The 12,645-nt window shown below is 39.9% G+C and overlaps 1 protein-coding gene across 2 annotated transcripts; it reads left to right on the top strand.

Moving 5' to 3' along the window:
• Positions 1–479: 479 nt before the first annotated feature.
• LOC111330799 (solute carrier family 60 member 1) lies at positions 480–12,583 on the top strand. 2 transcript variants are annotated; one of them, XM_022935752.2, is made up of 11 exons: positions 480–1,073; positions 4,427–4,610; positions 4,828–4,845; positions 5,510–5,770; positions 6,071–6,206; positions 7,000–7,133; positions 7,429–7,521; positions 8,675–8,755; positions 9,278–9,425; positions 9,797–10,000; positions 11,164–12,583. In XM_022935752.2, exons 1-11 carry the CDS (start codon positions 772–774, stop codon positions 11,271–11,273), a joined length of 1,671 nt encoding a protein of 556 aa, XP_022791487.1. In that variant the 5' UTR covers positions 480–771; the 3' UTR covers positions 11,274–12,583. The 2 variants fall into 2 exon arrangements, with proteins under 2 accessions (XP_022791487.1, XP_022791488.2); XM_022935753.2 differs by lacking the exon at positions 480–1,073 and adding an exon at positions 3,098–3,865.
• Positions 12,584–12,645: the final 62 nt, after the last annotated feature.

Genomic DNA, 12,645 nt, shown 5'->3' with positions numbered 1-12,645 from the left:
CATCGGAAAGAAATAGTTATGCCTACAGCTATCATATCTAAAATTTGAAGAACGCAAGTTCATAAGAGGTATTATAAGAAAAAAATCGATTTAATATCTCAGATTCTCCTCTAGAATTTTAAGCAAGGTCACTAGCAGGTTGTTGTTTATGATAAAATCAAAACTGTTTTTATTACCCAACCAATTAAACTTCTACTTTTCTCTATTCGCTCACAAAGAAAAAATGATTAAAAGTAAAACAACCACCCGAAATTAAAAACTTGCTGCGCTCTTTGACAAGTTTAATTTGGCTTTAAACTTTAAGTTATTGGAGTTTTGAGACAAAATTTGCCGGAGAATTTTAGGGAATTTACTTGATCCTAGTGAAAAAATGTTTGCCTGTCAATCTCCTGCTCACCTCCCACTTTTTGTTTAAAACACACGCTCCCTAAGTACATGCAACAAGTGGAGCGTTATGAATTATTAACGAACAACCACCAACCGCCAAAAGTCAGCCATATTTGAAAAAATCAATCTCCTAGCATCATGGAGAAGAGGTTACGGCGTGCTTCGATAATATTATCCTTTCTTTTGAGATAAAGCAGCGATTTCTGCGTTTGTTTCATAGCTTAGAATTTTCCCTTGATGAAGAGAAACCAAGTTGATTGTGTAGTATTTTATCAATTTCTCAACCTAAACAACTGTACGTTTGGCTTCAAATATGAAAGTTTCGTTGCTGTGGTTTTGAACGTTGGCTTCCGCTGTCTTCACACATGACGAAAAAAAGACGTTATGAGTTTTATTCATCTTCTTGGCTTGACTATTGCTCAAGAACGAGCCTCAAGAAATGAGAACCAAACGGAAAATTTTCGCTCAAACGAAAACAGAACTGATTTATCACGCCGTGTGTTTATAACTGCTCTGTACTGTGGCTGTTTTTTCTCTTTCGGAACTACAATGGCAATTTTAGGACCGACTTTGATCGAATTAGGACATTTGGTTCATCATGGGTTGGATATGATGAGTTGGTTGTTCTTTACCCAGGCAGCTTATGCTTTGCTTGGAGCAAGCGTAGCTGGGATCGTGTTAGACAGGTAATGTAACTGTCAGTGTTGATGAGGTTCTAAATACCTTTGTAGCTCTCAAAATGAAGTTTTACTTTTTAACCTAGTGATTTCCCCGTAAAATCTAAACCTCGAATACTCTGTCAAAATCATAGATCGCAACCTCGCGCACTCATGGCGAGGTATTTTTGTGCTGCAACCTGTTTGTTATCATTAGCTGTTTGGCCAATTTAGACAAGTTCAAGCCTTATTAGAAGATATCCCTTAAATTGAGGTGATAATTGTCCGAATGTTGATACTCTAGTTACCACTAATTGGTATTGACGTTTCTGTTCTTGTACCACTTGAAAAATCGCATACACACTTATTTATATTCGCGTCCATGTGAATCCCATGATGCATTACGAGCAGCATAATGATATTAACTAGATCAGAAACCACAAAAAGCCGAATTTCTGGTGGTGGAATCACATAGAATTGTTAAGCAATAGAATTCCGCTTCTTCTATTGGTTTACTGGCGTAATAACCCACGCGGAATGTTCAGAGAACATGGGAACAGTTTATAAAACACGAGCCGGAAGTGAGGGATTTGCAAACTTTTTGATTATTTTAAAACTGGCGTCGCAGCTAACGAGGACTTTTATGAGCCAATTTTTTCGACTTCCAGTGCTTGTCTTCTTTGGGCTTAAAGCAAATAGATCACCGGATCAGCATCGTCTTGAAACAGGGTGTCCACCTAATACATTCACGCAACAATAACAAGATTGATGTTTCAATCTGATACAGTTCCAACCATGCAAATCGTTGATTACTGCACTTAACGAATCATTTTGATACTTTGTCTGCCCCTCAATTCTCGGCTATGCTCTTTGATAGCGGAGGTCCGTAACTAAGAAAAACTGATTACACATAAATTTTCTGAGACGCAGAAGTTGCGTTTCGCTTATTGGTTCAACAGGGGCCTGAATGGGGTGATGGCTTTTACGGCTAACGGTTAAAATTTTGGCCACTTTACGGCTAACGGTTAACTTCCATTCTTTGTTATTAAAAGAAAAATTTCTACGGTTATTTTTTTTACGATTAACGGTTAAAATTTGTCAATTATTACGCCTAACAGCTAAAATTATTGGCCGTTTTACGGCCGCTAACAGATAACCTCATCGAGACCCTCTCGTTACCGACTTCCATCCGATTCTCTTTTTAACTTTTGTACGCGTTAACTGAACTCAATTTTAAAACTATTCAGCTCTCTAAAATATTCGAAATCTCTATCGAAACCCCTTGAAGTGTCCATTTAACATAGGATTTACGCGTTCACTTCGTTGAGCTTTCCGCTGGGTAAAGGTCTGTTTTACGAAAATATGAAAAAAGTCAATATTGCCTTCTGCCGGGGCACCAGTCTTGTTTGGAGTGAAAATCTAAGCAGAGGAGAGCCGACAACACGAAGTATTACCTGAGCTTTAATCTGCGCATGAGTTTTAAGGACTCCGCGCGTTCAAGAGTTCTATTCATACAATGTTATATACTTAGCTCGTGTCAGCACGCTTGACTTGATCACAATTCAGAGGCACAAGTACGACAGCCAAACTATCAAATGTCTGGTACCTTCGACTTAATTAGAATGAAAAAAAAAAGGTTTATGAAAACTACTCATTTTTTAAAATGGCTTTAAACTTTTCATCCCCTCAGACTAATAACCCAGCGGAGGTATGAATTTTTGGTGGCATTATTTGGCCTGTAGGGCGATTTTTTTTTTTCCCGGTTTTGAGGAGATCAGCTGTAAACTGAGGGTTTGTTCTGTTTACCTGCTCACTGCAGGTTGCTGTCAAAGAAGAAAGGAGAGACAAGAAAAAAAGGGGGGGTTCGTATGGCAAAAGCGACCTCATCTTTAGGGAGGGAAAGCGATACGATCTATATCATAAAGCAACGCAGCCTGCCATACCCCCGTTTGCATGTAACACTTATTGAGCAATCTCCCCCCCCCCCTCCCCCGCGACAGGAAAACTCTTCTCACGCCTCCTTGGCAAACATGATAGTTAATTGCTTCACTGTCTCTGATGATTTATCTGTAAACAGACTCGGATTTGTTTGCCTTATTACAGTGTAGAATTTCCAATTTGAAAGAAACTTTCTGTGAGCAATTGAGGAACAAAACGACGCGAAAGGAAACTTTGGCAAAAAAAGCGGTTTTTTTTTTCGTCCTGAAACGTGTGATAACAGTGTCACGGAGGGAAGTTTTAACCTGCCACGCATTTAGTTTGATGATGACTAGTGTACAAAGAAACAAACTGCTGTGTTTCTGAGCCTCAAATTTAACACCAGAATTACGTTAAGACGCATCAAAAACCGGTGGTTTTCAGCGAAGGGAGAACACAACTTAGAGGCAAGCATTTAGGCACTTCTGGGTCGAAATTACTCTCCATATTCGTTTAGAAGGAAATCTCTCGAGTCATGAGGCCATAGACTTGAAATTTTTCTGAAAAAAGAGTCACTGGGTCCAAAGTCAATTCCAAGAACAAGAAATGCTTCGGCAAGTGATTTTTCCGGTGATTTGGCGGAGGATCAAGTCTTACGCGGATCAAGTTGAAGATTTAAGAAGACACTGCTCTCCACACTGCAAATCTATTTTCGCACATTTTCTTTACTTCAGCACGTTTTTCATGTTTGGGATGTCAGTGGGAATGGCTGGACCAACGCTAACGGATTATTTGATATCGTTTTTTACAAATATTGACATAGTCGATGCATTGAGTTGGCTTTTATTTACACAATCTACTTTTCGCTTTGTGGGCGCCATTGTTGCAGGTACCCTTGTTGACAGGTAATACCGGTTCGTCTGCTTTTTTATTCCTTTTTTTTTACTATATACTTGACCATATGTCCCGGATGCCTCCCTCGAATTTAGCTTCCACCGTACCATATTTGTATTTAGTGTCTTCATCGAAAAGTAACCGCTTTTCAAAGGACGTTTATCCTTTGTCCGTAATGTGTCCTCCCCCCTCCACCAAATGGAGCTTCCATTGAATACGGTAATCTTTGCGTTTCACCTAATCTCGTTCCAGATCCCACCCTTTTCTCTAGCTTATTCTTTGATCTTATTCTTCACTGCACCTGAAAAAGGCTGGTTTGGCCAGCCGAAATATAGTGCTCCGTTTTAAAACTTATCTACGTTGTATCGGTCTTGCCTCTATATTTATATTCGTTATTTTGGGCCGATTAGATCAATGCTGATCCAACGTACAAGAGTAGGATTATCGTCCATGGTTGCTTGCTGAACATTTCACAGTTATTCTTTGAGTACCGATTCTATTAACAAATTTTCACCTCCGGGGTTCAAATATAATATATATTTTTTACGTTATTTCTTTTCTTTCCTTTTCAGATATGACTTCAATCGTAACCTTCTCCTTTTGTGTTTTCTGCTACTGAACGCGATTTTCCTGGCTGTGATTCCAATATGTCGGACGTTGTGGCTTCTGATCTTATCAACAGCAGCTGCAGGCTTTTCTGTAGGAATCTTGGATACTGCTACAAATGTTCAACTCATTGCAATTCATGGGAAAAAGGTAAAGAAGCAGGATTATCTGGGCTGGTTTTGTTTCCTGTATGTTGTAAAGATGTAGTAACATCCCATTCAGAGGGGAATGGAGGGACGATACTCCTGGACAACACTTCAAGCCACCACTGTTTATTCACACAATACTATATATTTATACATCGATACTGGTTTTATATTCTTTGGGAAAACCAATTAACCTTTCTTCATCTTTATTTTCCCAAAAGGTTTCTCCATATCTACAGGTGAGTGGAATCATCGTTCACTCTGCTTGTCGTTTCCTCTTTCACTAGTTTGAACATTATGCTTGAATTCGAGGAGTCCACACTGAATGTCTGTTTCATTACAAGCCATGATTTTTTTTTCTTTTAATAAAACAAGCTCTTAGATCTCTTTGGTAACAACAGTTTGCAATCGAGAAAAAATATTTTGGCTTTATCAATTGAGTTGATAATGTAAATTGGCCACCGTAAAGAGTTTTTAAAGCTGACGTCTCGGGCGTTAGCCTTTCGCCATTCGCTCTGACGAATGACTAATGCTGCTAAAACAAATTATCTTATGATACCTCCACCGACAAAGCACCACAGTTTCCTTAGAAACTTCCCTTTCTTTGAACTTAAGACAGTTCTGTAATTTTGATGGCGCAGTTTTTAAAAAGAGCAAAATAAGTGTACAGAGAATTTTATCTTTGACCAATTAAATCCTCGAACACTAAACTCCCTTTATCGAGAATTTTGCCTTTCGCCTTAGAGAGGATAAACTTTCTCCGCTTTCTTTCTTGCTTCATCTAATTGCCACTTTGTGTAAAATTGTTTATAGATATATATATATATATATATATATATATATATATCAATTATTTTTAACTTTTGAAAATTTCAAATAGGTAAAACTCTTTTATTTTCGTAGGCTCTGTACTTCTCATACGGTTTTGGCGCGTTTGTGAGCCCGCTTATCGCAGAGCCCTTTCTCAGCGGAAGCCCCCATCCAGATATTGGGCTGCCGGCGGCCAAAAGGGGGAATCCGCTGCCCTACGGTGGGATGGGACATCGCAGTCATCATAAGTTATCCCACAGACCAACCAACCATATGAGAGACACATTTAACTCTGGATCTGAGGAATACAAAAGCGAGGTCGAAGTTGCCTACTGGATTATAGCTTTAGCACATGTGAGTTTATTTGCTTAGGATGACCTCCTTTTTTCTTTCCCATCTGGTCCAACCGACGTAAGAAGGAAAAATGTCGGCGGATGGAGGTTGGGTAGGTCTGGGACGAAATTCGCCTATTGTCCTCAGGTCAGCGCAGTTTTAAAGCAACCTGGTGTTGTTGGCTTATCAGGAAAATAAAAAGTTAAAATAGGGCTTAGATGAAATAGATTTCTTCTTTAATAACTATGACCAAACCCCACATAGTAACAACAAAAAACCTGCACAGTAAACCCGGGGGTTAATTTTTCCTTTTCATTTTAGTTGCCAGTGGTGGTGGGCCTTGCATATATTGTCATAGCGGACAAGTGGGCGGAGCATAAGTTGAGACAAGCAGCTGCCAAGGCCAAGGCAGAAAAAGAGCGCAGAAGCTCGGATATCCCGGATGCGGAAATACAAGGTGCTGTAGTAAACCGGTTGTAGATTTATGCTTCTGAGAATGATTGATGAAACGAAAGAAGAGAAGTTCGCATCGCAATACGCCAATAGGGACTCACAATAGAAACAAACAAATTGCAAGAAGCGCGGGAAAACTTGAATGACCAGATCATTACCGAATTTCATCTTGGAGGGGTGGGTCGGAAATTTTTTTGGGATTTAATGGTTTTCAGGGGGGGACGGCGGGATTAGACGTCACTAACAGAGAGTAAAGGGGGGGGGGTGTAAAAAATGGGTTCATCCTTTATCCCATTCTCCCTCTCTGCCCTTTCCTCTTCCTTCCTTAAGGAGCCTAACTACTTAAACTACCGTTTTCAGATAGAATCAAACATTCATAATGCATTGGTAGAATATTGACGACATGTCGAGAAAGTTTGTGTCCCCATGAGGAATCAAACCTCAGACCTTCGGACTCGGCGCTCCCATGCTCTACCACTGAGCAACAGAGACTCTTTGTGAGCAAGGCCCATTACGAAGTTCATATACACGCGTCCTACAAAGTGTATTTAAAGCTAACTGATGAGTGTTCCCTTTTGAGATGAGAGGGTGACCCGAGTTTTCTGAACCAAATGCGAAGGGTGGTGGGGCAAACCAAATAATACTGGATTACCTTCGACACTAAACTAAAATTCTTTTTATAAAATGGGGTGTTTGCAGTCTCCAACTCTCCTCCCTTTCCACACTGCTAAATTATTACTGAATATACGGTTCACGGAATAAGCGCAATTTTTACAATCATCCTTTATTTCTCTCAGGGGTTACGACGAAAGTTCACCTCGACAAAGAGACTCTCAAGAAACCAAGTCTATGCGATAATCCAAACAAAACACAAGTTCTTTGCATTACATTTTGGACTTCATTTCTAGTTTTTCTTTACGATGGAATGCAGGTAAAAACATTTCTTTTAATCAATTGGTTTAGTTAATACAAAGTAGCCAAAGCACATTCTCCATAGTGTTCTCTATACGTTTCCTAAGTTGCTGACGAGGAGAATTTGTTTAATAATCAATGGCTTCTTTAGCTGGTGATCATTTCCTTTATTATTTACCTTAATGTGTGATTCAGGGAACTGAGATATTGTAAGGAGAAATTAGATGCTGGTCACTGTTAGGGGTCAAAGGGTTAAAGTAGTTTGAAATTGATAAAAAGGTATCCCCACATAAACCTGAATTTGTTTTCGTCAGGGGTCCTATGGGGGATATGTTTATACCTATGCAGTGAAGAGCTCATTACGAATGACGTCAGCCCAGGGTGCTTTTCTAACTTCTGTGTTTTGGGTGAGTACTGACAGTTTGCTAACCTAGGACGTGGGACCTGTTTCTCAAAAGTGCCGATAATTTTAGTAATAAGTCCGAAGTCGTCTTCAAATCTGTATCTAAAGAATGGTAGTGTGGTTCGCTGCTCAAACACTCATCCATTTCTTAAAATCATCATAGTCTGAATTTCAAAACAGTCAGTATCTCTCTCTTGGTTGTAAACACGGCATACAAAAATCAGCTTTACGAGACCGTTAACAACTTTGATTTTCGAGAATCGGGGCCTCTGATTTGGTCTACTACTGATATGTGACAGAAATTGAGAACCAAGTCTTTTTACTTCCAATGTATTGCTTAATAGAAATAAGAATTATTCAACGGGGGATCTAAGAAACAGAACTGGCCTATTTAAACAATAGAGTGTTTCTGTCGAGGAACTATCGGCTGATAGTTGCCCCGCGGAAATTTGATGTTCTTAAAACAAATATGCTAGTTTTAAGAACATCAAATTTCCAAGGGGCAACTATCAGACCGATAGTTCCGAGACATAAACACTCTATTGTTTTTATTGTTCACCACTAAATTTTCTTCCGCGCCTACAGCTTGTCACAAATGTCAATAATTCGCAACCGCACATTGGCTAAATAATACGTTATACCTCTCAGAATTGAAAAGTTACTATTTTCCGATCTGCCTAACTTCGCGGCCGTCAAACTATTCAAAACTTTTCACGGATGAGTACTATCAATCCAGGTATTTTCCGCGAACGGGCACTATCCATCCGGGTATTTTCCGCGGACGGGCACTATCCATCCGGGTATTTTCCGCGGGCGGGCACTATAGGCTGATAGTGTCTCTCCACGGATGAACACTATCGCGTCACGTGATCGATTTAAACCAATAAGAACCGGAGAAAATTTAGTGGTGAACTACAAAACTTTTTAGAGGGCCGCACGATGTAGTCCGCGTAAACTATAGATGTATACTCAACACTTGGAGAGAATCTGGTTCTGAAACTGGATCGTTAGGGAAGGCCTACACCGAATGGAATCCCTCTCAAATTAATTTAAGACTAAAAGTATCTCGTTGTATTACCTTGCCATGCTTTCCCATTTATTTTAAACCCTATTTTTTCAATTCTGACAATATTGTGAAATGTTCATGTTATTTTCAGGGGTCTCTGGCACTGGGTCGTCTTGTATCAATACCTATAGCTTTGTTTTTGTCTCCAGCTGTCATGCTTCTGGTGGATTTGGTACGTTTTTTTCTGAATTCACCATTTGATAGATGTAAAACCTTCAGATGGAATGTGGAAAAATATAAATTAAGATGTATATACCGGATTCAGAAAGGGAGCGAGCTCAATTGTTGAATCTCAATCGAACATGATCCTTTCTTTTTTTCAGTGAAAAGAAACTATAAATAACCGCACTATTAGCTTAGTTGCACACCATTTTTTACAATAAACCGAGTAGTTATTACGTAGCCATGGCTAAAAAACGAACCCATACTGGTAGTGTTTTTTTTTTTTTTTCATCGTTTTAGATTTACATGCCATGAGTTTGATTCCTGCGAATCATTGATGCTACTACTTGAAGATTCGGCCATGAAATAATGAGATTAATAACGTTTACAACTTACTCGGCGGAGCGACTAAAAGAAACACCAATATAGGCGATTTCACTCGATTAAGGGGCGAAATGACTCGAGGGGACACAGCAATGAGGTAACCTAACAAGTTATCAGTAGTTTAAGTCATATCTTAATTCTCTTTCAGATTGGCTGTTTAGTTTCAAGTTTATTAATGTTGGTCTTCAGAGCGAGCGAGTCTGCACTTTGGATGGGAACTAGTACTTTTGGTCTTTTTATGAGCAACGTCTTTCCTACAAGTGTGGCATTAGCAGAGCAGTATTTTAACGTCACAGGTTTGTCAATTAGTGATAACCTTGGTCCAGTGCCATTTCAACAACTTACGCAACGCTTGAGGTTGCTGTGAAAAGTACACAAATTTCACTTGCTTCTCTGTAACCATCTCGATCGTCACTCGCACTCATTGGTCCTTAGAAGCGCGCGAGACTTGGGGACGAGTTATTCTGGCACAAAAGATACTGGCACAAAAGGAGGGATGACGGGAAAGTGGAAAGAGGAGAATAAAGACTTTCACATCCTCTAGCTTCATATCTGTCCCTGCACGCCACTGCAATTTATCTTTGTTATTCTAACGTGGTATGAAAAGTCTGTATCATGTTCCATCCCGAAACAAATTATGTTTTATCTCAATTTTTGTGGTTTTCAGGTACGGTGACATGCATGTTTGTGGTTAGTGCAGCTATAGGAGAGATGATAATTCCGCTCATTGTGGGCAAAGTTTTTGACTACGTTGGTCCAATGAGCTTTTTAGCCGAGGGGTGCATCCTGTGTTTCGCAGCATTTGGAGCTTACTTAGCTGTACTCATAATAGGAAAAGGAGCGGCTACTCACGAGATCTCCAGGAGAGAAGGTGAGGTTCTTTAATTCAGCACATTGTTGAATCAAAACTGTCACAAAATTCTCGAACGTGATTGGTCATTACCAGATCGATTTAAGCACTAATAGGACAGTGTACGCGTCATGCTTGTAACTGGACAGCGTAATGGGACAGTTAAGAGACAGTTGACACGACATGTCTGTAAAGGTGGACAGAACGCGTCATGTGCGAGCGCTGTTGTTGCGCATTTTGCCGAGTTGACTTTTGTTTTTTATGAAAGCGCCTCCCGGTTAGCTCAATGGATAGAGCGCTGGACTGTTGTGCGGGAGGTAGAGGGTTCGAGCCCCGGCCGGACCAACACTGAGGGTCTTAAAATAATTGAGAAGAATATGGTACCGTTATATAACATCAAGAAATGGTTAGATATTCCGGTCTTCTCGGATATTTCCGAATAAATGGAGGTCCCGTCTCCTGCAGGGTTGGGGTAGGAGACGTTAATTTCCCACACACGAGATTACTGTGTGATGGATGTCCTCTCCTGGGGTGGGATGGGTGGGAGGGTGGACTAGCACGAATGGTTCGTATGTTCCCTTCCAGTCCTTCCCCACTGCAGTGAAAATGGAGTAAATTAAATTAAAGCGTATAACCAATGTCTAGTTTCTTTCACGAATTTTGTGATAGTTTTGATGAATTGGTAACAGGAATCTATGTCGTCAATTCTGTCTGTAATAATACTCATGATAAACAAATGGGACGCTCACTTCGCAATCGTCCGATTTTGTTAATTGCTCGTATGATCAGAGACTGAATTGGACTCCACTCGCGGGTCCCATTATCATTATTATTAATCAATTATTGGCCAGGTCGGCTTCTGTTACAACAGCTCATCTGGCTGTGGGCGAAAGTATTAATTCTCGCTATTGATCGGATGTTAAGCCACTGTAGATTAGGAATTATCAGTCATTGTCAATCACTGGTGGGGGGGGGGGAGGGGTGGTGGAGTAGGAGGAATTGGGGAGATCACCCGATTTTCTAGGGGAACCAAAGGGAGATCAGCCGTGGCTAAGAGTGTATGCAGTGGGAATTACAGAAAACTGACTGCGGATATTGGGGAGGGAGGGGGGACATTAATGGCCTTGTGGGGATCAGGTAAATTTTATTGGGACACAACCATTTATTGCTTTTGTCCGTCTTAGTGCTCGGAGAAGGAAAAGATGACAGTGAGGAAGATGAAGGAAAGCCTGTACGGGACACAGAACAAGATTCTGATCAACCCAGTTTTAAAGATAAATCACCAAACAGATGACGAATATGTGGAAGAATAGGCGAGATGAAAAAGAAAGAAGCTCAAGGACAATCTATAAGTAACACAGAATATCTTCGTACCTAATCCTACGTTTGTAATTGGCCGTGGGATGTCTGGGAACGAATTGACAAAAAATCATGGTCATCATTAATGACATCAAATAACATACCATGATACAAGTACGGTCCCTCTTTTCCCATAGTCCCGCCTGGAGTCTGGGAAGCGAGGCACGCCTCGTTTTGAACAAAGTCCTTCCGCAAGGAAGAAAGTGGTTGGATAGATAGATAGATAGATAGTTTATTATCAAAAACCTTGCAGCCACAGGCTGAATTACGTTTGATTTACAATAAAATATATACTACAAAAAATACATGGCTAAGAAGAACTAATTAAAAAGACAAAAATATATAATTAAGAGAAAAACAATATTACGTCATTGCTTTATGGACATAGTGATGGATAAAACTATTTCGAGTACGAATGGTGTGGAGGCGCCGTGTAGTAAAAGAGTGCTGACTCCTTAAATTGACTTCGCACCCATTCTTGGGAGGTAGTAAGCTATAGAGCTTGTGCGAGGGATTAGACAGGATGGAATTAAAAAGCTTATCACATAAGAACTCGCGGCGGTTGTGTAAGGGAACTAGACCAGTCAAAAGAAGCGCCTCATTGTACGAACAATCTGGATAGATAATACGTAAAGCTCGCCTTTGACATCTCTCAAGATCTACTGAAAGGTATTGCGGGAGGCTATGATGATAAACAGGGCATGCATATTCAGTGACAGGCCTAATACAAAAAGAAAGAAGCTCAAGGACAATCTATAAGTAACACAGAATATCTTCGTACCTAATCCTACGTTTGTAATTGGCCGTGGGATGTCTGGGAACGAATTGACAAAAAATCATGGTCATCATTAATGACATCAAATAACATACCATGAGCTTCTTTCTTTTAGTATTAGGCCTGTCACTGAATATGCATGCCCTGTTTATCATCATAGCCTCCCGCAATACCTTTCAGTAGATCTTGAGAGATGTCAAAGGCGAGCTTTACGTTTTGAACAAAGTTGGGGGAAAATTTCAGAAGTTTTGCTGCATATCTTTTTAACTAAGAATAATATTGTTCTTTCTAGCTTTCATAGATCTCCATTGTCACTTCTAGGTTCGATAATTTAAACTGAAGGCTTTGAAACAAATTATGCTACATAACTTAACTAAATTAAAGCTAGAGTTAGAGATAATTTTGTACAAAGTGTCGATAGTTTTGTACTCACTACAAGAATTAAAATGAACCAAATCGTTATCTGGCAATGCGTTTCACATTGGCTTACAACTTATGCTTCCGAGCTTGGCTTCTTTCTTTTCGTCTTTTC

Source organism: Stylophora pistillata, chromosome 5, assembly GCF_964205215.1.
Source record: "Stylophora pistillata chromosome 5, jaStyPist1.2, whole genome shotgun sequence".
In the NCBI taxonomy this organism is placed as follows: domain Eukaryota; kingdom Metazoa; phylum Cnidaria; class Anthozoa; order Scleractinia; family Pocilloporidae; genus Stylophora; species Stylophora pistillata.
Note: the sequence above shows the minus strand (reverse complement) of the source record. Positions and strands in the feature narration are given on the sequence as shown.